General features: G+C 36.7%; 1 protein-coding gene across 3 annotated transcripts in view; it reads right to left on the bottom strand.

Annotated features, from left to right (window-relative positions):
* RPGRIP1L (RPGRIP1 like) overlaps positions 1-26,224 on the bottom strand; it is a 118,796-nt gene that overhangs the window by 49,042 nt on the left and 43,530 nt on the right. For all 3 annotated transcript variants that reach the window (XM_023726898.1, XM_023726901.1, XM_023726900.1), the window contains 9 exons: positions 21,896-22,002; positions 21,641-21,691; positions 20,710-20,889; positions 17,809-17,926; positions 12,818-13,270; positions 8,963-9,114; positions 5,773-6,151; positions 3,529-3,719; positions 3,317-3,400 (listed from right to left, as the gene is read on the bottom strand). In XM_023726898.1, coding sequence (XP_023582666.1) covers positions 3,317-3,400; positions 3,529-3,719; positions 5,773-6,151; positions 8,963-9,114; positions 12,818-13,270; positions 17,809-17,926; positions 20,710-20,889; positions 21,641-21,691; positions 21,896-22,002 — 1,715 coding nt within the window. The remainder of the gene's footprint in view (positions 1-3,316; positions 3,401-3,528; positions 3,720-5,772; positions 6,152-8,962; positions 9,115-12,817; positions 13,271-17,808; positions 17,927-20,709; positions 20,890-21,640; positions 21,692-21,895; positions 22,003-26,224) is intronic.

Raw genomic sequence — 26,224 nt, 5'->3', positions numbered from 1 at the left:
AAGGGGACAGGAAAGCTGGTGATAGGGAACCCAAGGTTGAGTAAGGATAGTGTTGATGTGTTGTGAGGTTGTTAACCATTGTCACAGGGCAACATGTGCACTAACTGCTTGGTGAGAAACTGTTTTGTTCTGTCAACCTTCATCTAGAGCGAGAGTAGCAGCACAACTAGAAGAGCGTAGTTGATGTCACTGAACTGTGCATGTAGAAATTTTTGAAATGGCGTATCTTGGGCTATGTATATTTTCACACAAAAAAAAGTCGAGAAGGGAGAGGGTTGACATGTCATGGGGTTGTTAACCAATGTCATAAAACAATACGTGTACTAACGTTTCATGAGAAACTATTTGTTTTGTAAACCTTCACCTGAAGTACAATTAAAAAAAAAAGAAGATAAAATACTTAAGAATAAATCTAACCAGAGATGTAAAAGACCTATACAAAGAAAACTACAAGATGCTACTGCAAGAAACCAAGAGTCCTGCAAAAGTGGAAAAACATATCTTGCTTAGGGATAGGAAGACTCAACCCTGTAAAACTGTCAATTCTACCCAAAGTGATCTATAGATACAATGCAATCCCGATCCAAATTCCAACAGCGTTTTTAAATGAGATGGAGAAACAAATCACTAACTTCATATGGAAAGGGAAGAGGCCACGGATAAGTAAAGCATTACTCCAGAAGAAGAACAAAGTGGGAGGCCTCACACTACCTGATTTTAGAACCTATTATACTGCCACAGTAGTCAAAACAGCCTGGTACTGGTACAACAATGGATACACAGACCAGTAGAACAGAATTGAGAATCCAGACATAAATTCATTACCTATGAGCAGCTGATATTTGACAAAGGCCCGAAGTCTGTTAATCGGGGAAAAGACAGTCTCTAACAAATGGTGCTGGCATAACTGGATATCCATCTGTAAAAAAATGAATCAAGACCCATACCTCACACCATGCACAAAAACTAACTCAAAATGGATCAAAGACCTAAATATAAAATCTAAAACAATAAAGATCATGGAAGAAAAAATAGAGACAATGCTAGGAACCCCAATATATGGTATAAACAGAATACGAACCATAAGTAACAATGCACAAACACCCAGAAGATAAATTAGATAACTGGGAACTCCTAAAAATCCAACACTTACACTCATCAAAAGACTTCATCAACAGAGTAAAAAGACAACTTACAGACTGGGAAAAATTTTTTGGCTGCAGCAAATCTGATCAGCATCTAATCTCCAAAATCTATAAGATACTGCAAAACCTTAACAACAAAAAGACAAACAACTCAATTAAAAACTGGGCAAAGGATATAAACAGGTACTTCACCAAAGAAGATATTCAGGCAGCTAACAGACAGGTGAGGAAATGCTCAGGATCATTAGCCATTAGAGAAATGCAAATCAAAACTATAATGAGATAACATTTCAGCCCAACAAGGCTAGCATTAATCTCAAAAAACACAAAATAATAAGTATTGCAGAGGTTGTGGAGAGACTGGAACACTTATATACTGTTGGTGGGAATGTAAAATGGTACATCCACTTTGGAAATCAATTTGGCACTTCCTGAAAAAGCTAGAAATAGAAGTACCATAAGATCCAGCCTAGAGAAATAAGAGCTATCACACGAATAGATCTATGCACACCCATGTTCACTGCAGCACTGTTCACGATAGCAGAAAGATGGGAACAACCTAAGTGCCCATCAACGGATGAATGGATAAACAAATGATGGTATATTCACACAATGGAATACTATGCAACGATAAAGAACAACGATGAAGCCGTGAAACATCTTCTAATGTGGAGGAATCTGGAGGGCATTATGCTGAGTGAATTTAGTCAGTCACAAAAGGACAAATATTGTATAAAACCACTATTATAAGAACTCAAGAAAAGGTTTAAACACAGAAGAAAACATTCTTTGATGGTTACAAAGGTGGGGAGGGCGGGAGGGGGTATTCACTAACTGGATAGAAGACAAGAATTATCTTAGGTGAAGGGAAGGACAACACACAATACAGGGGAAGTCAGCACAACTGGACTAAACCAAAAGCTAAGAAGTTTCCTGAATACAACCAAACACTTGGAGGGACAGATTAGCAGGGGCGGGGGTCTTGGGACCATGGTTTCAGGGGACATGTAGGTCAACTGGCATAACAAATTCTACTAAGAAAATGTTCTGCATCCTACTTTGGTGAGTGGCGTCTGGGATCTTAAAAGCTAGCGAGCAGCCATCTAAGATGCATCAATTGGTCCCAACCCACCTAGAGCAAAGGAGAATTAAGAATGTCAAAGACACAAGGAAAATACTAGCCCAGGAAACAGAAAGGGCCTGAGACCAGAAGAACTAGATGGTGCCTGGCTACCACCAACGACCTCCCTGACAGGGAACACAACAGAGTCCCTGATGGAGCAGGAGAAAAGTGGGATGCAGAACTCAAATTGTAGTAAAAAGACCAGACTTAATTGTTTGACTGAGACTGGAGGGACCTTGGAAGACATGGCCCCTGGACTCTTTGTTAGTACAAAACTAAAAACATTTCTGAGGCCAACTCTTCAGACAAAGATTAGACTAGACTATGGGACATAAAATGTTACACATGAAGAGTGTGCTTCTTAGCTCAAGGAGATACATGAGACTAAACAGGCAGGTCCTGTCCAGAGGCGAGATGAGAAGAGAGAAAGGGACAGGAGCTGGTTGACTGGACACGGGAAATCCGGGGCGGAAAGGAGGAGTGTGCTGTCACCGTATAGGGAGAGCAACTAGGGTCACGTAACAATGTGTGTATAAATTTTTGTATGAGAAACGAACTTGAATTGTAAACTTTCACTTAAAGCACGATAAAAAAAAAAAAAAAGAGGGAGCAAGTATTCATTCAACTATGTCAAATGCTACTGGGAGACTAGATGGGGACTGAGAACTGACTGCTGGATATGCAAAAGGAAAGTCATCCTGGTCTTAGCAAGAGTGGTTTTAATGAGGATAAAAGCTTGACAGTGAGTTCAAGAAAGAAACAGTGTGAGGAAAGGGAGACACAATTTAAAGAACTTTTCTGAGGTAAATGGGAGCAGAAGATTGGGGTGTTAGCTGGGGAGAGACATGGGACAATAGCTGAAGAGAGATAAGGCACTAAGGGGTGGTTGAGATCAAAGTGTTAAATTACAAAGCTAACATTTTAAAGGAAAAACAAGTACTTTATTCACCTGTTTCCATTTAAATCAGATTAGAGTATACTATACCTATATAATTTTAAATATTTGCTACAGAAAAAAAAAATCAGTTTTTTGAGTTTTACTACTTACAGAACTCTGACGTGGCAAGATATCCACAAATGACACCTTCTTATCTACAGGTGTTAAACGCTGTCGTGGTTTAGGTGTTGGAGCCTAAGATAAACCCATAGGTCAAACTGAGTATGATGAACATGAAATTTTAAATAATGTTTCAGCTATTTTTTTTGGGGGGGGGGGTATTTCCTAAATTTTATAGGAAATTGAAAGTCACTGTTACTTACTACAACTAATGTGCTAACAGAGGATGTTGGAGGTAGTCTCTGAACAACTTCTGGCTCTTCACTGAGAGGGAAATTTCCTAAGTCTTCAGTTGTTATTGATCCACTTGGTGGAAGGTAAGCAAATTTCCATTTTAATACAACGTGGATGGTGCCTGCAGGATGTTTTTTATGATCTGTTAACTCAAATATTCCTGTCAAATTACAAAATAATCTTAATTAATGCCAGAGTGAAGTTTTATTACCATAAGAATTAAAGAAGAACAAAGAGAACTGATTCCCTGCCCACCTGCCCACTTTTAAATAATTTTGGCTTTTAGCCACAACTCAAACGACTTAGAGAATAAAATAAAGACAAAAGAATCTGTGATGGGTTCATCTCTCAAGCCGTCTGCTTTCAGAAGTTAAGGCCTCAAAGGTAATACGACTCAACGATGAGAAAATTAATTTATAAATATTTTAATTCACTGAAATTAAATTCAGAGATTATTCAGAATTCTTATCCTCCTTCTAAGACATAATCTAGGTCATAGCTCAAGTATCAACCTTCATTTTGATTTTAATATTCTTGTAAGATGCTTGTCTCTAAAGAAAAATATATTAAAATTTCAAATGATCCATACATTTGAAGTAGTCTTTATATTTCTATATAATTCTATTATAATAATTATATTTTATTGTTTAAATTACTCCATATTCATAGTAGTATGGTAAAAAGTTTCCATAAAATAAACAAAACACACAGCAGTAACAAAAGCTACCACCTAGCTGAATCTATACTATTGAGTCACAAAATATAATCACTGTACTAGATTTTTAGGTATAAACAATCCCTGACTAAAAAAAAATAACAAAAACCTATATTTCAAGCATAATTTTTGCTTAGAAGTATCCTTTACTTGGAACATTTATTTAAGAAAATCTACTGCATCTCAGTAAGAACAGTGGGAGTCTGTGGGACTGCTCTCATCCTCTCCTCTCTCCCCCCAGCTCCATGGTGCAGAAGTTTTATCAGGGTGAGGTAGGCTATGAGGACTGGCGACCTGTGCTGGAGGAGGCTGACTTTATTTGGAATACAGTGTACATAGTTTCAAGTCCAGGAGCACTGTTAAAAACAATACCAATTTCAGTGGCAAAAATCAGGGAAGGCTAATATCACAGCCAGCCTGAGGTCTCAATACTGGTTGGGGGAAGCAAAAGATTAGAAGGCCAGTCAAAAATTTAATAGGGAGATCCAGGCACAAGACTTTCAAAGTTGGCCTTGATAAGAGTCTATTCTACTTATAACTGGTGATCTGGAAGGCTATGTGCATGCTCAGGAGGAACGGGAGAGGACCCTAGTAAGCTACTTGTAACTGGCTGAATGAGAAGCCTTATGACTGCAGACATAAAAGCTGAGACAGACTGAACTTGAATGCATTCCCCAAGCCACACATAGACTAACTGGCAAAAGGTAGAAGCCTACTGGCTCAAGATGTTTATGTACAACCTTTGACCAATCATTGGCTGACCACTAAATTATGCTGACGCAGGCTTAAAAGTAAAAATAAAGCAAACAAAATATCCAATTTTTAACTACAAAAAAATTATGAGGCATGCAAAGAAGCAGGAAAGTGTGATGCACACACATACACACACACACACTAGTCAACAGAAACTCTCTGAGGGGGGCCTAAATGTTAGACTTATTGACAAAGACCTAAGAGCAGCTATTGTAAGTATGTTCAAAGAACTAAAAGAAATCATGCTTAAAGAATTAAAGTATGATGACAATAACTTATCAAACAGAGGATGGTAATAAAGAGATAGAAATTATAAAAAAGAATGAAATAGAAATTCTGGAGCTGAAAGGAACAGTTACTGAAATTTAAAAAATCACTAGGTGATTTATATAAAGCAATTATTACAACACTGTATTGTTGGGTTTACAATATATGCCAGCATACTATATACATAAATATAACAATAATAGCACAAAGGAGGGGTAGAAAATGGAATTATATTGGAGCAGAATTTCTATATTTTAATGGAATTTAGTATTAATTTTAAGTAGATTGTGATAAATTAAGATGCATATTATAATTCCTATAGCAACTATAACTCAAAAAATGTAGTATTATGGGGCCAAAGTTACAAGATTATCTGCGATGGTTAGGAATATTAGATATAAACAAATCATTTTGACAACACTGAGGTATAATTTAGGTTTGTTTTTTCAAGATGATAGATTCAAGAACATAGGCTTACCTGAGATACACCTGTCATGTGCCAATGAAATTAAAGGCACATTGACTTTTCCTATGTAAATATTCTCCTGGGTATCACTATCATCAAACACATAAAAACTCAGAGACTCTGACTTAAGGTATCGGTCCAAATCCACATTCATTGGCACTGGGAAACACATATGATCATCAAACTGTGGATCATTGCTACTGGGAATGATGGCTGTATCATGGTCTGCAAAATCAAAAAACTTGTACACAACATATGGGTATGGCTGCAGGTGGCTTGCTCGGGAGTGCAGGTGGTTGCAACATCTTATTGTAATGTGAAGTTCATTTAAGTTGCCATCTGTGGAATCTGTAGAACTGAGCTGTGCAGTTTTAGGTGCTTGTTGACTTAACTGGAAAAACATACATATTTAAATTATAGTAATAATACAATTAAAAGATAAACAGCAGTGCTAACCCCCCAAGCAAATAATTTTATAAATGTACAAAAGTTGTGTATTTTCACTTCACAGTGAATTTCTCAGTAACTAAGACTCTTGGTTTTCATTCAAAAGCAATGTTCTCTAGAACATATATGAACAGATGATCCTGTGCTAGTAGCAACAAACATGAAAGACTGAGCCTACATTTGGAGTTTGGTGCTATAACCAAATACAATCAAGAAAAAAAGTTAATCCTGATTTTAAAAAATTCTATCCAATAACTAAAGAGTAAAGTGAGCAGACGGGTCCAAAGATGAATGTCCTCTAGTTTATAACTTTATCAAGAGCTAATCCTTCCAGTGATTCTGATCATATCCCATTCTTAAGCGAGAATCCAATGAATTTGGTGGGGCCGCCCAGAGAGATGATTTTGTTGTACTTGGGTTGGCCATTATTCTGAACCGCTGGGGTATAGGGAAGCAGATACCTGAGGCCAAGTTTAGGCTATATAACAAAGTCCAAATGCTACCAGAACAAGAGAACAGAGTCTGAGATAAACCTTGGAGGGGATAAAAAGCTAGGATTGAGAAGACTTTTCAGAAGACAGATGAGTAAAAGAAGTTATTAGGCAGAGCTGGAAACTACTTTATGGCCTCTTTTGGAACTAATACTCAGGTAGACAACACACAAATATTTTAGAAAACAATTGCACTGACTAACTGTTAAACTCACAATAGTTGACATGGTGCAGGACAAAGAAAATGTTGGTATTTCAGTGTCTTGCTTAGTGTTGGAGAATTCTCTGCCTTCTACAAAGGGACCCTTCTTTCACTGCACTTCTGAATGTGGATTGAGCATCTGGGACTTCTGATTCTAGAGAATTTTATTGGAGAAGGAAAAATAGCTACTTTCCTTCACGGAGACATCTGGTGGTGTAGTGAGGGGAAACCTGAGAAGGGAATTATAATATGGCTTTCCCAGGGCTAGTTTGCACTCAGCTATAGAAGGCTGAGTGGCATGATTTATAAAGTATCCCCTCCTCTTCTCCCCTTAAATTTAACCACAAAGGCTGAAATTTCACCAATAAGTGACTCATTCAAGACAGAAACTGGGAGTCTGAAAACCTTTAAACCACAAAACTAAATAAATAATCTAGTCTTCCTATTTTTAATGCCCATTTCCCAAAGTGTGTTCTGAAGAATACTAGTCCTGAAAGATGGTTTCTGGGAAAAGGGTACCATTGTTTCTTACGTGTGGGAATCAATGTTAGTCAAAAAAACCAAACCAAACCCACTGCCGTCGAGTCGACTCTGACTCAGCAATCCTACAAGACAGAGTACAACTGCCCCATAGGGTTTCTAAGGCTGTAAATCTTTATGGAAGCAGACTGCCACATCTTTTTCTCATGGAGTGACTGGTGGGTTCAAATCGTCGTCCTTTCAGTTAGCAGCCGAGCACTTTAACCACTGCATCACCAGGGCTCCTTTTAGTCAAGGTTCTTTAACTGAAAGTTATAGAAACCAATTCTATCTAGCATAAACAACAAAAAAGTGACTTCAATTTAAGGCTATAGAAATATTTCATGGAACTGTGAAGCAGAAATGTGTTTGGGTCTTAGAAACGTAGTGGGACTGGAAAACCATCAGAATTTACTGTCTTGTGTCTATTTCTCTCTATAGGCTTGCTCATTATCCTCTCTCCAGACCCATTTTCTTTCTTTTGGTGGTTAACATGCTAGAAGATGGCTAACCCAAAGGTCCCAATTTTACATGTTTCAGGCATCCTTTCTCTTGATCTGAGAGGGGGCAGAATCTGATTGGTCCAACTGGGGTCAGATGGATATTCCTGAATGATTAGTTATGACTAGGTGTGAAAGTTCCAAGAGAAAGAGGGTAAAATAGTTATGACTTGAGCAAACATTCCAAAATGCTTCCCCTATATTCTATCCCTGTCACTCAACTTAAGTGCATAGTTTATGCTTTCTTTTGAGATTCACATTACACATGAGAAGTCCTAAAGTCAAGAATCTTATTTAACTTTTCTCAAGTCAGTGTTCTCTGCATTCACTGGATCATGGGACTCTTTTTGGAAATAACAGCCATTAAAGACTCCATGGAGCATAGTTTGGGAAATGCTGCCCTGAAGAGTTGTATTTAAACTCCCAATTCTCAGTAAGAGAATATTTTATTTATTTTACATTCTACTTTGGGTTTCAGAAACCTAACATGAAGGAACTCAAAGAAGGACAATAACTGATAGTCCAAGAATAGCCATTTCTTTCCTTAGCAGCAGAAATTGTAACAAAAATTGTTTGCTATTTTATTGCAATTATATTTTTAAGTGCCCTGGGTAGTACCAGGGAGTTCCTTTGTGGTGGTGGAACAGTTCTGTATTTGATTGCGGTGGTGGTTACATGGTTACATGAATCTATACATGCAACTGCACAGCACTATACACATACACACACACGTGCATGGTGAAATCCGAATAAGGTCTGTAGTCTAGTTAACAGTATTGTACCGATGTCAGTCTCCTGGTTTTCATACTGAACTACAGCTACGTAAGATGTTACAACTCAGAGAACAGTACAGGGGACCTCTCTGTACTATTTTTGTGACTTCCTGTCAATCTATAATTATTTCAAAATAAAAAGTTAAAAAAGTTTTTTAAAAAACCCCATATGGTGGCTGTGAAAGACAATGGTTTCAGTTTAAAGCATGATATATAAAAAAATATAAAATTTTTGTGTCATAAAAGGGTCTTAAAGTCAAACAAGCTTACCCATTGCATTTTCTCTGGTCCCTTAAAATTTGATGTTATATATCCCAGAGCTTTTGCTCGTTCTCGATAAAGTCGAATTGCTTGATCCATTGGAACTCTTAATCGGAACCAGTATTCCACTGTGCCAAAATTTGGGATGTCTCCTTTAGCTCCTACAAATCAATACATAACCCCCTGTTAAAACAGTCCCATAAATTAAAATATATACCAACAAAAATACATCAATGGTATTAAGCATTAAAACTAAAATTTTATACTGAGTAAAATAATACATGACTTACACAAATGATGTGTGACTGGAAAATAACAGAGATGAAGAAAATCGTTACTTCTGCAAGTCTGAGTTTCACTGTATGTTAAATATTATTATATTAACTATGTCAAACTATGTTTGAGATATTCCAATTTATACTATTTCCAGCCTTCTGGAAAATGAGGAAGAATCTAAACATTTTAGCAAATAGTCCACAGATTCTTTTGATGTTGCAGTACTTTTTTTTTTTTTTACCAAGTTGCACTCAATGTAGTCTGAGAGATACAGTATGAAACCCCCAAATTATAAATATATTTCACATTCTAATTCAACTTTCAATAAATCTTTGGCACTTTCCCACTTCTCTACTATACCACAAGTAGAAGGAAAAACGAAACAGCTAGGCCAAATATATACTGTACGCAATATGCCCTTACATGTTGTTTGCCCTACACACCAAGTCTCAGTCCTTGGTCACCTTCTCTTCTCCCTCTCTGTGTGATATTATCTAGGCTCAAGGATTAAAATATATTCCATATGTCAATGACTTCCACTTGTATATCTCCATTGCTGGCTGTCAGACTTGTATATCCTATTGCTTACCTTGGCTGCTAATCTAAAGGTCAGCGGTTCGGACTTACCCAGCAGCTCCATGGGAGAAAGATCTGGTGATCTGCTCCCGTAAAGATTACAGCCAAGAAAACTCTATGGGGCAGTTCTACTCGGTCACATGGGATCGCTGTGAGTCAAAATCCATCACCAACAACAACAACCTGACATCTCCATTTGCATGTCAAATAGGCAGGCCAATCTTAACTTGTCTAAACAGAATTCATGATTTTCTTCCTCAGATTTGTTCCTTTCCCAGTCTTCAGCATCTCAAATGGTATCACCATTCTCCTAGTTGCTCAAGCCAAAAATTCTTGCCTCCTATATTTCCTCATTACCCTACATTCAATTGATAAGCAAGTCTTAAAGGAAGAGTTAAGAAAATATGTACTGAATATGACCACTTCCCATTTCCACTTTCACTACCATTTTAATTCAAGCCACCATCATCTTCCCACAGATTAATGCAACAGCTTGTTAATGCTCCTGTTTTCCCTCTTGCCCCCTAGAGACTATTCTACCCACAGCAGCAAGAGTGATTTTTCTAAAATCTATGTGCAATCATGTTACTTCTCTGCTCAAAACTCTCCATTAACTTTAATCATTCTGGAAAAAAAAAAAAAAAAAAATCCAAACTCCTTACCATGACCTACAAGGCTCTATAGTATGAATGGGTCTCTGCCTATTGCTCTGATCTCTGCTCTAGCCACAGGCCATCTTGCTATTCTTCCAACATGTCAGGCTTGTTCCACCCTCAGGTCTTTGGCTTTGTTGTTTCCTCTGCATGAAACATTCTTCCACTGGATCCTGGCATGGATCTGCATTCAGGTCTTTACCAATGTCACTCTCTCAGGGAAACCTTTACCTGAATTAGCAACTTTTCCTCTCTCTCTCTCTAGCCTCTTGTCTTGATTAATTTCTCTCTCTCTCTCTCACACACAGACACACAGACACACAGACACACAGACACACAGACACACACACACACACACGTTTTATTGCCAAACTTCCTCTCTAGAAGGTAAGTTTCACAAGGGCAGAGGCTCCGCCTGATTTTGTTTTTCTAGTGTCTAGGAACAATGATAACATGATAAACTCTCAAAAAATATTTGGTGAGTGTACCAAAATTAATGTTTAATCAGACAAGGGTATCAATTTGTTAAATAAACATTTGCAATTATAAATTTTTAAAAAAATAGTAGCCTTTGTGATACGAAAGGCACGAGCAACAAAAGAAAAAAACAGATAAATTAGATTTCATCAAAATAAAACCTGTGTGCATCAGTAGGTTCTGAAATCAAGAAATTAAAGAGACAACCTACGGAACAGGAGAGAATATTTGGGAACCGTATATTGGTAAGGGTCTAATATCCATATTATATAACAAAACTTCTACAACTCTACAACAAAAAGATAAACAATCCAATTTAAAAAAAGGCAAAGGACTTGAATAGACATTTCTCCAAAGAAGATATGCGAATGCACAATAAGCACATGAAAAGATGCTCAATGTCATTAACCATTAGGAAAACACAAATCAAAACCACAGTGAGATACCACTTCACCACCAGTAGGATGGCTATTGTCTTAGTCATCTAGTGCTGCTATAGCAGAAATACCACAAGTGGATGGCTTTAACAAAGAGAAGTTTATTTCCTTAGAGTAAAGTAGGCTAAAAGTCCAAATTCAGGGTGTCAGCTCCAGGGGAAGCCTTTCTCTTTCTGTCGGCCTTCTCATCAATGTTTCCCTGGACTAGGAGCTCCTCTGCGCAGGGATCCTGGGTCCAAAGGACACGCTCTGCTCCTGGCACTGCTTTCTTGGTCGTATGAAGTCCCCCTTCTCTGCTTGCTTCCCTTTCCCTTTATCTCTTGTAAGGTAAAAGGTGGTGCAGGCCGCACCCTAGGGAAACTCCCTTTACATTAGATCAGGGATGTGATCCGGGTTAAGGGTGGTGTTACAACCCCACCCTAATCCTCTTTAACATAAAATTATAATCACAAAATGGAGGCCAACCACACAATTCTGGGAATCACGGCACAGCCAAATTGATACACACATTTTTGGGGGGATATAATTCAAACCATGACAGCTATTATCAGAAGAACTGAAAATAAGTGTTGGCAAGGATGTGGAGAAATTGGAATACTCTTCCATTGCTGGTAAGATTTTAAAATGGCGCGGCCACTGTGGAAAACAGTTTGGCAGTTACTCAAAAACTTAAACATAGAGCTACTGTATGACCGGGAAATTCCACTCCTAGGTATATACCCAAATGACTTGAAAGCAGGAACTGAAACAGATATTTGTATACCAATGTTCGCTGTAGCATTATTATTCACAATAGCCAAAAAGCAGAAACAACCCAAGTGTCTATCAACAGATGCAATAGATAAACAAAATGTGGCATATCCATACAATGGAATATTATTCAGCCATAAAGAAAAATGAAATTCTGATATACGCTACAACATAGATGAACCCCGAAAACATGCTAAGTGAAGTAAGTCAGACACAAAAGAACAAATATCACATGATCCCACTTATATAGACCAGGCAACTGCACAGAGACGAAAGTTTATTAGTGGTTACTAGGGACAGAAGGGGGGGGAAGGGACAGTTATTGTTGAAGGGGTACTTAGTTTTTGTTTGGGGTGATGAAAAATTTTTGGAAATAGTGGTGATAGTTGCACAAGATGGTGAATATAATTAACACCACTGAATTGCACACTTAAAAATGATTAAAATGGCATTTTTTTTTGGTTTTATATATATGTTTTACCACAATAATAAAAAAAAAAAAAACAGCCATTGTACTAACAATCATCAATGACATTTAAGAGAACCCACTCAATTATGGGCAGCTAAATTAGAGAATGCTGTCTTTACCCTACAGGCACTTTTAATATGTAAGAGAAGACACTAATGTAGAACGTCATATTAATATATAAGCCAGATTAGTAATTCAAAGATCAAAATCTTATGACTGTACTTACCAACCAAACTTGCTGTGCAAAATATTCGACCACTTTTTTCTAGAATTTCATGGAATCTCAACTGACATGCTGCAATTGTTTCATAATCTGTGCTGTAGGCTTGGTAGACCTCAAGAGTGATAGAATTCTTCTGAATGTATTGCAAAAATAAGTCATTAACATGGACAAGATACTGAGAAGTAAAGTTATATTCTGGGTGAAGGCCTCGTACTATGGGAGTTGTCTGTAGTTCAAAATCATAGAAAGCATAGGTACAGAAAGTGACGGGCTCTTTATCGCCAGATGCCTGGAAAACTTCAGAAGAAAAGGTTACTTTGCTGATATGGATTTCAAATAGATTTTCGCCTCGTTCTAAGTGGATGGTTTCATCAAATTCATCAACAGAGTCATCTGGCATGATTTCTGGTTTAAATTTGTACTGCTTGGTGCCATAGGCAATATCCTTTAATTGAGCTGCAAGAGAAGATGAACAGTTTAGAGATTTTTAAATATTGACATATGAAGATACAAACTGGCTTTTGAAGTGGTAGGAAGTCTGCAAGAGTACTTTTTGTGAACAGTCTCAATCTTAAATTCTATGACCACACACTACTTTTCTGTACACAATACTGTACTATACAGAAATCTATCATTTATTTAGACATTATTTAACAACGTAAGTTGTAATATACTCCTAAACTAAGGAAAAGGGAAAAGAAAAAAGGCCTTTGAATGAACAGCTGAGGTAAATATTTGGATATTTACCTACTCCTCAGCCTCTGTTCTTTCCATTATCTTTTCTCTTATAAAGTCAGTTTCTCTTTCCACTGGCTCCTACCCTTCAGCATATTAAGATATATCCTTTTCTACTTTTGAGGGTGATGTTGTTGTTAGGTGCTGTTGAACTGGTTCCAACTCCTAGCGACTCTACAGGACAGAGTAGAAATGCCTCATACGGTTTCCAAGGAGTGGCTGGTGGAATTGAACTGCTGACCTTTTGTTTAGCACCCGAGTTGTTTCACAGGTGTATACATATGCCAAAACCAATGAAATTGTACAGTTTAAACATGTGCAGTTAAAAGAATGTTAACTAGACCTCTATAAAGCTTTTTAAATAAAAGATATATCCCTTTCTAGATACACTTTCCCCCATGTTAGACCCAAATTTCTAGAAAGAGTAATGTATACTTGTGTCTCCGACTCCTCATCTAAACAGACACGTTTCAATCTGCAAACAGCATCTGCCTTACTGTTTTTGTGAAACTATTCCAAAAAGGGCCTGCAAAAACCCATTAATTGCTAGATCCAATGGACTGTGGTCCCTACATCACTTGATTTCTTCACTTTATTTGACACTGATGACCACTTTCTCATTTGTAAACTTCTGTTCTACCTTGGCTTCTGTGACCTCATCTCCCCCTGCTTCTCCTCCTACCTCTTTTTTCATCCTTCAAGGGTTTCTCTTTCTGGGCTAGTCTGCTGGGCTGTTTTTAATCCTCTTAGTCTACATGTTCTCATGGGTGATCTCATTCACTTTTATGACTTCTGCTACTATGAATATGCTGAAGACTTCATTTTTTTTTTCATTTTATTGTGTTTTAGGTGAAAGTTTACAGTGCAAATTAGTTTCTCATTCAAAAATTTATACACAAATTGTTTTCTGACGTTGGTTGCAATCCCTGCAGTGTGTCCGCACTCTCCCCCTTTCCCTTTCCACCCTGGGTTCTCAGTGTCCATTTGTCCAGTTTTCCTGTCCCTTCCTGCCTTCTCATCTTTGCTTTTGGGCAAGTGTTGCCCATTTGGTCTTATATATTTGATTGAAATAAGAAGCACATTCCTCACATGTATTATTGTTTGTTTTATAGGCCTGTCTAATCTTTGGCTGAAAGGTAGACTTCGGGAGTTGCTTCAGTTCTGAGTTAGCAGGGCATCCAGGGTCCACCGTCTCAGGGGTTCTTCTAGTCTCTGTCAGACAAGTAAGTCTGGTCTTTTTTGTGAATTTGAATTTTGTTCTACATTCTTTTCTCACTCTGTTTGGGGCCGTCTATTGTGATTCCTGTCACAGCAGTTGGTGGTGGTAGCTGGGTGCTATCTAGTTCTTCTGGCCTCAGGCTGGTGGAGGTTATGGTTCATATGGTCCTATATTTCTATTTTTAATTCATATTTTTTCCTGAATCCCAGAACCATATATCTAATGGTTTGCTGAACACCTCTATCTAGATATCCCCTAAAATACAAACAAACAAACAAAAACCAAACCCGACTAATAGCCACCCTATAGGACAGAGTAGCATTGCCCCATACAGTTTCCAAGGAGTGGCTGGTAGATTCGAACGGATAATCTTCTGGTTAGCAGCCTGAGCTCCTAACCACTGCACCAACAGGGCTCCAGATACCCCCTAGGCAAGCCAAACTCGACATAACCAAAACAGAATGCATCCTCTCGTCTTCTAGTTATTCCTGTACTTTAAATCTCAAGTGATGGTGTTACCATTCGTCTAGTTGCCCAAGCTAGATACCAGAGAGTCATCCTAGATTCCTCTTTTGGTTTTACTCTCCCCAAATCTATAGAGTCAGTACTATTTAACACTATTTCCTAGGTCTTTATCAGATTTGTCCCTGTCCTCTCCATCTCCACTGATGCTACCTCATTTATACTCCTAGTGTTTACTACCTAGATTATTATGGAATCCAATCTGCTTCCTTCCTTCAAATCTTACCCATTCTTCACAATACCAGTAACATAATCTAAATTGCAATTCTGGGTTTATCATTCCATACCTTAAAAATCCCTCAGTGGGTCTCCAATCTTCAAGGTGGCCTACTGGGCCTTCATGATCTGGTTCTTTCCAGTCTTACCTCCAGGCTCTCCTGCCTTTACTAATCCTGGGTTCCGATCAGATGGCCCCATGTGCAGTTTTTCAATTGTACCACAATTCTTCACACTCAGGCATTTCTACTTGCCTCACTTACTGCCTGGAATGTCTTTTATTGCTTTTACTTGCTGGTGAATTTTGGCATCTTCAAAGACTCCACACCTACTGTGTGAAGTGTTCCCTGAATCTTCAGGTATAAATAGGCATTCTCTCAATGTTTCCTTGATACCTTTTACATTTTCCTAGCTTCACACTCTCCATAGTAAAGTGCAACTATCTTTTCACTTGTGCACATCATGTACTAGATTGAAGTTCCTTGAGTGTGGTGCCTCAGCTTTGTTCTTATTTGTATACTCAATACCTAGCACTTTGCTTAGGACACACTAAGAGCTTGATCATGTTTGTAGAATGAATCACTGAATTTATGGGATAGGTAAAATATATTAGTAACGATTTAGTAAGACTTGAAAGGAATGAAAATTAACCTCCTTTTTAATTCAAGAAAATTCCACTCAGCAAATTTTTATTGAGTACTACTTCGAATGAAATCACACACTGGTCCTTGATTTTTGGAAAACCCTGTTCAGTCAAGTAGACATATTTATAGAGCCCTTCTACATAAAGCAGTGGTTCTCAAAGTGTGGTATGGGGTCACTTGAGGGTCCCTGAAGCCCTTTTGCAGGTCTGTGAGGTCAAAACTATTCTCCTATACTAAGACATTATCTGACTTTTCACTCTTATGCTCTCATAAATGTTCAACGGAATTTTCCAGATGTGTGATATCACAACAGACTCAATGAAGAAGCAGATATAAAAATTTAGCTCTTTTATTAAACTAGACACTAAAGATTTGCAAAATTATAAAATAATACAACTCTTCTTTTTTTTTGAAAATACAGTTATTTTTCATAAATACTATTATGTATGTTAACTTGTGGAGCCCTGGTGGTGCAGTGGTTAAGAGCTTGGCTGCTAACCAAAAGGTCAGCAGTTTGAATCCACCAGCCGCTCCTTGGAAACCCTATGGGGCAGTTCTACTCTGTCCTACAGGGTCACTATGAGTCGGAATTGACTCAGTGGCAATGGGTTTTGTTTTTGGTTTGGTATGTTAACTTGTAGTGGATTGATTATTATTATTTTCGTATGAATTAAGGTAGGTTTTAAAAAAATTTTTCAGTTTCAATTTCTAATATGATAAATACCCATCAGTATAAATGATATAAACAAAAGCTTTTTTGGGGTCTTTAATAACTTTTAAGAGTATAAAATTACTGCCAGCATAGATCACTGACTTAAGTATTGTATGGCAGGGGGCACAACAGACGAAGTACTTATAATTGTGGAACTTATACTGTAGTCACAGACAACAGGTAAAACTCTAACAACTGAAGAGCACTTATATAATATAATTTCCAAACATATATTTACTCAATATGGAGGATAAACTGCGAAGGTAGATTTTTCAAAATATAGTCTTGAACATGCACCTTGATTGCTTGGTGTTACTGTTCAATATACAAAATCACAACCCCAGGATCTCTAGGGTTAGGACTCAGGGTGCTATGCTTTCAACCAATTCCCCAGGTGATCTTCATGCTTGCTAAAGTCTGAAAATCACCGAAAGGGCATTTCAAGCAGACGAATGGCTGGAAGTGATCAAAGCCAGCTTCCTGGGACTGGGTGTGTTGAGTTAGATTTTGAAGCAGAGAAGGGTATATCTTAGTAGTCAGGGGAGAAAGGAGGTTCAGGTGGAAAATCAGCATGAACAAAGGCATGGCGGTAGGACCAAGAAAGATGAATCTGACAAAGAGTAAGCCTACCAGTTTGGCTGAGATGCATATGTTGCTTACAAGTGAAATTAGAAATGAAGTGGTAAATTTGGGTCTGTGGTACTGTATGAAGTACTCTGAAATCATGACTGCAACGCTGAATTAAAAAAGCAGTAGGCAATTACTAAAAATTCTTAAGCAGAAAAGAAGCAGGAAAAAAAAAAGTCTTTCTGGTATATTATTATTATAACTATGAATTGGGGAAAAATAGAGTAAAAAGAAGTTGTGAGTATAGATTTGGATATTTTCAACTGTTATAAAATCCATTGCTTTGGTTACTGTGGACAAAGAACTGTGCACATTGTACCTTCTAATTTCTGGATGCGTGCTGCCCTGATATCAAGAAGATGAACATACTGTTCCACTTTGAGTTCACAATCTTGCTGTAAATTTTCCATTTTCTGGGTCACTACCTCAACTTCCATCTAAAAAATAAGAGACAACAAATTTCAATGTCTATGATTCGTTCCATTTTCATTTTTCAAGGCTAATATGATTTAGGCATTTTCTAGACCCTGGGAATACCAAGAGCTGTAAACCATAGTGTCCTGACCTCAAATAGCTTACAGTATAGAAAATTATGCTTGGCAATGTTCATAGATCAAGTAAAACTAAAAATTTAAAAAAAAGCAAAAAAAAAAAAGAAAAACTCTGGATTCGTTTTTATGAAGATGATTTTTCCTTTCATTAAAAGCTAATACATTATCTCAGAACCTACTATACAGCCACGTTAGTCAAAACAGCCTGGTACTGGTACAACGACAGAAACACAGACCAACAGAACAGAATTGAGAACCCAGATGTAAATCCATCCACTTATGGTCAGTTGATCTTTGGCAAAGGACCAAAATCCATTAGATGGGGGGGTGGGGTGGGTGGAGGGAGAAAGTCTTTTTAACAAATGGTGGCAAAACTGGATGTCCATCTGCAAAAAAAAAAAGAAACAGGACCCATACCTCACACTATACACAAAATCTAACTGAAAATGGATCAAAGGTCTAAATATAAAACCTAAAATGATAAAGATCATGGAATAAAAAGTAGGGAAGTGCTAGGGGTCCTAATATATGGCATAAATAGAATACAAACCATAACTAACAATGCACGAATACCAGAAGATAAACTAGATAACTGGGAGCTCCTAAAAATTACACACTTATGCTCATCAAAAGACTTCACCCAAAGAGTAAAAAGAATCTAGGCTGGGAAAAAATTTTTGGCTACGACATACCTGACAAGGGTCTGTATCTCTAAAATCTATAGAATACTTCAACACTTCAATACCAAAAAGACAAATAATTCAATTAAAAAATGGGCAAAGGATATGAACAGACACTTCACCAAAGAAGACATTCAGGCAGCGAACAAACACACGAGGAAATGCTCGTGATCATGAGCCATTGGAGAACTGCAAATCAAAACTACAATGAGATACCATCTCACCCCAACATTACCGGCATGAATCAAAAAACAGAACATAACAAATGTTGGAGAGGTTGCAGGGAGACTGGAACTCTTACAGATTGTTGCTAGGAAGGTAAAATGGTACAACTACTATGGAAAACGATATGGCGCTTCCTTAAAAAGCAGAAATACCATACAATCCGGCAATCCCATTCCTAGGAATATACCCTAGGAATAAGAGCCATCACTTGACTAGACATATGCACACCCATGTTCATTGCCGCATGACTCATAATAGCAAGAAGATGGAAATAACCTAAGTACCCATCAACTGATGAATGGATAAACAAAATACGGTACATACATAAAATGGCATATTATGTAATGATAAAGAGCAATGATGAATCCTTGAAACATCTCACAACATGGATGAATGTGGAAGGCGTTATGCGGAGTGAATCTTTGTTTATAAATATTGTATGAGACCACTATTACAAAAACCCAAGAAAAGGTTTACACAGAGAAAAAAAACAATCTTTGATGGTTACGATGAGGAGACAGGTAGGGAGGGGAAATCACTAACTAGACAGTAGACAAGCATTAACTTTGGTGAAGGGAAAGACAACATACAATATGGGGGAAGTCAGCACAATTTGACCAAGGCAAAGCTATAGAAGCTTCCTAGACACATCCAAACACCTTGAGGGACCGAGTTACTGGGGCTGAGGGCTGAGGACCATGGTCTTGGGGGACATCTAGGTCAACTGGCGTAACATAGTTCATAAAGAAAATGTTCTACATCCTACTTTGCTGAGTAGCATCTGGGGTCTTAAAAGCTTGTGAGAGGCCATCTAAAACACATCTACTGGCCCCACCACATTCGGAGCAAAGGAGAATGTAAAAAACCAAAGACACAAGGAAAACATTAGTCCAAAGGACTAATGGACCACATGAACCACAGCCTCTACCAGCCTGAGGCCAGAAGAACTAGCTGGTGCCTGACTACCACCACCGACCACTCTGACAGGGATCACAACAGAAGGTGCCAGACAGAGCAAAAGAAAAATGTAGAACAAAATTCACAAAAAAAGACCAGACTCACTGGTCTGACAGAGACTGGAAGAACCGCTGAGACTACGGACCCTGAATAATCTGCTACTCAGAACTGAAGCCACTCCCAAAGTCCATCTTTCAGTGAAAGATTAGACAAGTCTATAAAACAAACAATAATACATGTGAGGAACGTGCTTCTTATTTTAATCAAGTATATGAGACCAAGTCGGCAACATTTGCCCAAAAGCAAAGACGAGAAGGCAGGAAGGGACAGGAAAACTGGACAAATGGACATAGAGAACCCAAGACAGAAAAGGAAAGGAGGAGAGTGCTGACACATTGCAGGGACTGCAACCGATGTCAGAAAAATAATTTGTGTATAAATTTTTGAATGAGAAACTAATTTACACTGTAAATTCCACCTAAAACACTGTAAAATTAAAAAAAAAAAACCCAAAACCAAAAACTAATATAATACATGGTTGTGGCAGGCCTTTAGGATAACTACAACCCATTTGCAGAATGTGCTAACACCAATAAAAATGAGTTCATTGCCACTCTTAGCTCCCTAAAATCAGAGACTGAAAACAAAAACGTTTCTTTTTAAACTATTTATCTTGTTACGAGGCTAAATCCCAGGGATATGGTAATATAGACTATACTAAATGATAATACATGATACTTCTTAGAAAAGTAAACCATCAGTAGAATATTATGAGATCTACTCTTCTGATTCAGTGTATTACATTACCTGATAATCCTTATTAATTTTATGTTGCATAATCAACATGTTTCTTGTCTTCTCAAGTTCTTGCACAGTTTCTGCATGAGTTGCTTGCAGCTCTCTCAGGGAACGTTCTAGATCTTTGTTACCTTTATTGTCTACTTTGTCTAAAAATGAAAGGTCTCCATTTTTTTGCTCTTTTTGAGCCTAAAACAAAAGTATATTTTATTAGTGAAATAGGAATTTCTAAAACGCAATCATGTGAATTAATATAGATATAGCACGGAAAGATCATTAATTGAAAACAGATGTATTTCCACTTTTTTCCATGAAGAATAAAGCAGTCCTGATAAGGAAAATATATTTGGATAGACATTTGGAACAATTACAGAAAAAAAAAATTTCTTGACATGTAAAAAGAATCTACATTTATTTCTATTTCATTTGATTAAAATCTACATTGCAATGTGAAAGGAAAGAAATGTATTTGTGTGTATTTGTGTGTGTGTTTGTGTGTGTGTCTTCTTATAAATATCCTGGATCTAGAAGGTATCTTCTTGTTACATTTATAATTCAATATTTTACTTAAGATAATAGGGTGCACCAAGGTTTCATAAGACAGAAAATGGTCGATCAGTTTTAAAGTGAGGCACATAAAAGTAAAATGTTTATTACGGTTAGAAAAAGTGCTCTACATATGAGTTTTGACGTCTATTTTAATGTAATTTTGATGTCATTATGAAATAGGTATATGCTGTAACTAAATGTCACCTGACCACTTTCCTGAGTCTTAGTAGAGTTGAAAGTGACATACATGCATATAAATAAAGACGCACCAAGTTTCAGAAGACGCACAAATAATACTCTCTCCAAGTATAAAGGTTACAGATAGGAGTCCTCATTACACTGAAACAGTTATATGCTGACATGAAATTCATGGTGAAGTTCAGAAAGTTACCTTTATAAGCAGGAGTGCTTCACTCAATTCATCAGCATTAATATCACTCTCCTGCAGTAGAGAGAATAAGCAAAAGCTCGCAGATATTAATGGAAAGTACCAGAGACATGCCAACTAATCGGAACACAAGCTGCCTGATACCATAAATTAATAAACTAAGTAATATTATTTGTATTCTTTTGCTCTGTAGTACAGTTTTCTAAAATATTTAGATAAAAATTTTGAGTTTATTTCCTAAGTAAGAAAAGAGTTTACCTTGTTGAAGACCTTCACGCGGTTTTTAAGTTCATCAAGTTGTTGCTTTTGTTCCAGATACTGTAACTGCAGTTCTCTATTCTCTTGAATGAGTTTTTCATTTCGGTCTTAAAAACACAGTCCACACATTTAAAAAGATAAGTAAGAATTAGGTGTAAGGACACATTTTGAATTAATTCCTGATACACACCAAGCTTGATCTAGTGTTGTTCTGGTCAGAAAGGAAACTGAGCTAGCACCTAGACAAAGGCAGCAGGGGAATGAGAAACGAAGGAATGCTATCATGTGTCTACCATATGACTCACTTGCTTATCAAAAACTTAAGACTTAAACTCATAGTATTAATATCAGGAAATTGTGGCCTCTGGAACTTCAAAGGAAGATTCTATGTAAAATAAGAAAATATGTTTCTAAATCTAGGATTTTTACTTACTTATTAAGGGTCCTGAAAGACATGCAAACAGAAATTTTGTCTTTTAGTTTTCTAATTAGCTTCCTTCAATTTTCTTTTCCTAATTTAGCATGAAATCTTTGTATTAAAACCAGATTATTTCTCTGCTAATTAAATCTCTGCTAATTAAACTCTGATTCCATAATTTCAATCAACCATACTTATAGCCAATCTGTTACGACAGGTAGACAGACATGGATTCTTGACCGATATATGGTAGTAATAATTCATGCCTGCTCTTTATTCACTGAGTTCACGCTATTAATTAGCAGGACATAAACTTAGAGCTATTATTAAGGAACGAAGATGGGCTACATTGGCCTAGGCACTCACTTGTCATGATCAACTAACAGGAGTGTAGAGTATTGAAGACAGCAAATCTAAACAGAGACCATTTTCTAAAAGGTCGACAGTTTGAATCCACCAGCTGCTCCTTGGAAACCCTACGGGGTAGTTCTACTCTGTTCTATAGGGTCGCTATGAGTCGGAATTGACTCGACGGTGATGGGTTTGGTTTTTGGTTGGTGGCACAGTGGTTAACAGCTCAGCTGCTAACCAAAAGGTTGGCAGTTTGAATTCACCAACCACTTCTTGGAAACCCTATGGAGTAGTTCTACATGTCCTATAGGGTTCTATGAGTCAGAAACAACTCGAGGGCAATGGGTTTAACGGGTATCAAACATGTTTAACTTTTTTAAAAAAAGCATAACAGCTAACTAACAAATCTACTGCATTCTTTAGTCTCATGTTCTTAAGTGTACTCTTTGCTAGCATTCATTGTGGTGGTCAAGCATCCTCCTTTGCTGGCTCCCTGTGGACCAACTCTAAACCATATCATCCAAAGTGTCTCCACTAATTTCATCCAAGTTTCAAAGATTTATGTTTGTCATAAGTCCTCAATCCAAGTTGTACGTTTTTGTTTCCTTTTCTTAAAAAAACTAAAATAAATCAACACATTTGCCAAGAATTCTTTTACATAAATACATTCAAACACTGACTGTATTTTATACAAAAATATGTTTCTGACTTTTATAATGCTTTGTGTTCCCAAGATATAAATATTACATACAAGTAAAAATGTTAAAATTACACAGTTAAGAAAAAAATGGATTAAATTTGGATGTTTTTAATGTCACATATTTTCCTGGCAAACTAAAAAGTAAAATAATTTGTGATCCTAGGGTACACACACACACACACACACACACACACACACAACTTAAACCTGTTGCTGTCTAGTCGATTCCGACTCATAGTGACTCTACAGGACAGAGTAGAAGTGCCCCATTGGGTTTCCAAGGAGTGGCTTGTGGATTCAAACTGCCAACCTTTTGGTTAGCAGCTGAGCTCTTAACCACTGCACCACAAGGGCTCCTCCATAAAGATTACGGCCTTGGAAACCCTATGGGGCACTTCTACTCTGTCCTGTGGGGTCACTATGAGTTGAAATCGACTCGAGGGCAAAGGGTTTTTGGTAAGGTGAGCTAAAGAGTAAAGGACATGACTGCTCCATCTTCATCCAGACACACTGTATTTTGATTACTTTTATGTCGCAGTTTTTCTATCCTTTCAAATTTTCAGAGCATGGTTCATAAGAATGATATGCTAACAGGTATAAACTTATTCAAACGTTTCCATCCTTTACTGATTTCTGTTTCAACAGTGATGTCCTTGTTTCACTGATATTTTTAAAACTAGTGTGTTATCAGCAGGAAAACAAGACATTCCTGAATACCAGTAAGTTTCTCTCTACTGAATTTTATATAGAACTATCCACTATATATATATTTATCAAACTGTTTATTGGGGATATAACTTCTGGGTCTTGAACTATATCGAGACCCTATAGTTCAAAGAGGAAATAGACTTGCTGAATTATAATATGAAAAATCAAAGCACCCTGTACAAGATGAAAAATAACCTCCTTACCTTATGATTTGACAAAAAGCAGGTTAAGCTGAACTGCATTGTATTCAAATCAAATAACATTTCACTCTTTTGAAATTATGTTCTTCCAGCACACCATTAATAAGCAGAGTGCAGAGAACAATTCAACTAAACAATTTTCAGAGCTCCTTTGTGCTAATATCTTCAGCTGTGATCAATATAACCATATGCCTTATGCTGAATTATGCATTTCAGCTAAAGATAGAAAGGAACTTTCAAAAGCAGGCCCTTAAACACATGCAGTTAATTTAAGCATTAACCAAATGCAAACTGCATTTACATATCCTTCCCCCACGTATTCACACAATCTGAAACTAATTTGTACCTTGAATAAAGAGGTGAGTATTCTCTAAAAATAATTTGCCAGTTAGATGAATGACTACAAGAAGCCAAGGAAACATCTTCTGGCAAAGAACACTTGGTACATGAATGAAAAGGTAAACGTGTGAAGGGCCTTCAAAGTAACATTAAACAATCTCAAAATTGGTAATACAAAAAGGAACTTTCTAAATAAAAGATTCCCTTGAATAGACAATTTCAGTTTTTTTGCTTAGCATTTTCCTGGAAAAAGGAGTTAAAGGCGGCAATATTTTTCCTCTAACCTACTGCAACATTTTCACAAAGAAATGAAAAATTAAATCCATAAACTGGTAAATTTCAGGTTATTCAAACAAAAATAAGCTTGTAAAATAAAAGCTGCATTAAATAAAGATAGTTTCAGTTGTAGTAATTTTTCTTAAGAAAATAAGTAGATAAATATATAAAGATTTGTTTATGGTACTTAAAAAAACGGAAGCTACTTAAATATTCACCAACAGAAGACTGTTAAATATTCTATGGCACATCTATACACCGGAAAAACCGTAAGAGATACTATAAATGATGATGCTTTAGATTTATATTTATGCTCAAGGAATGATTTCACAATATATAGTAAACAGAAAAGCACATTATGAAACTGTATCTATATATGTAGAAACAACTCTGAAAGGACATACATCAAAATATTAACAGTGATTATCTTAGAAGTTACAGGATTGAGTGATTTTTAAAGAACTTTTTATTGCTTATTGGATTTTTTTTTACAGTACATATGCATTATTTTTATTATCCAAAAAAGATACTTGCATTTTATATGAAAATAAAAAAGAACCAGTAAAAAATATGAGGAAAAGACTAATCAAATCAAAATAACTTAGCAATCACAGTACTTAATAGGGTTAATTCAACAACAATAAATAGGTTACTAAAAGGAAAGAAACATTGAGATTCTTTCTCCTTAAGAAGAGTTTCTTTTCAGAGACCAATTCAGTCGTCTGAAAGATAAGTTTTGAAATTACATGATGATACAGGCACAGTTTCTTGATATCTAGGGTAATAGAGAACACGCAGTAATAATAAGGGGTTATTAAGCTTCTCTTTCTTTTGTAAGAATTAGCAATTTAGATCTGTTTTTGAAAAAGAGGGAGGGACTATACAGCACTTCTACTTCCTTCTGTGAACAAGAATTGAGCAACTACTAACAGAAAGCATTCTGTTAAGTATTCAATAATGCACATTAAAATCAAAAGCCATGTATCTTTGACATCAAAACTTTTAAATGTCCACCAGATCTGAAATCATGTCAACATTTTATTCGACTCACAATCTTCTATTGGAAAATGCATAAATAATCTGTCATCAGATTTAATCACTTGGTGAATAAATACTGCACTAATGTATTTCACGGAAATTAAGATTCCATCAATTATAAGATGCATTCCATACTCAGATTTGTTAAAATGTGAAAAAAAATTGCAGACTGCAATTTTAAAATGCAATCACTACTAATATGTATCCCAGTTTCAGAGATGTTAAAATGTGAATGGTAATGTTCCTTGTAGTCAATGAAATATGGCATTTGTGATCTACATCAATATATAAAAGTACTA

Source organism: Trichechus manatus, unplaced genomic scaffold (assembly GCF_000243295.1).
Source record: "Trichechus manatus latirostris isolate Lorelei unplaced genomic scaffold, TriManLat1.0 scaffold00014, whole genome shotgun sequence".
Classification (NCBI taxonomy): Eukaryota; Metazoa; Chordata; class Mammalia; order Sirenia; family Trichechidae; genus Trichechus; species Trichechus manatus.
Note: the sequence above shows the minus strand (reverse complement) of the source record. Positions and strands in the feature narration are given on the sequence as shown.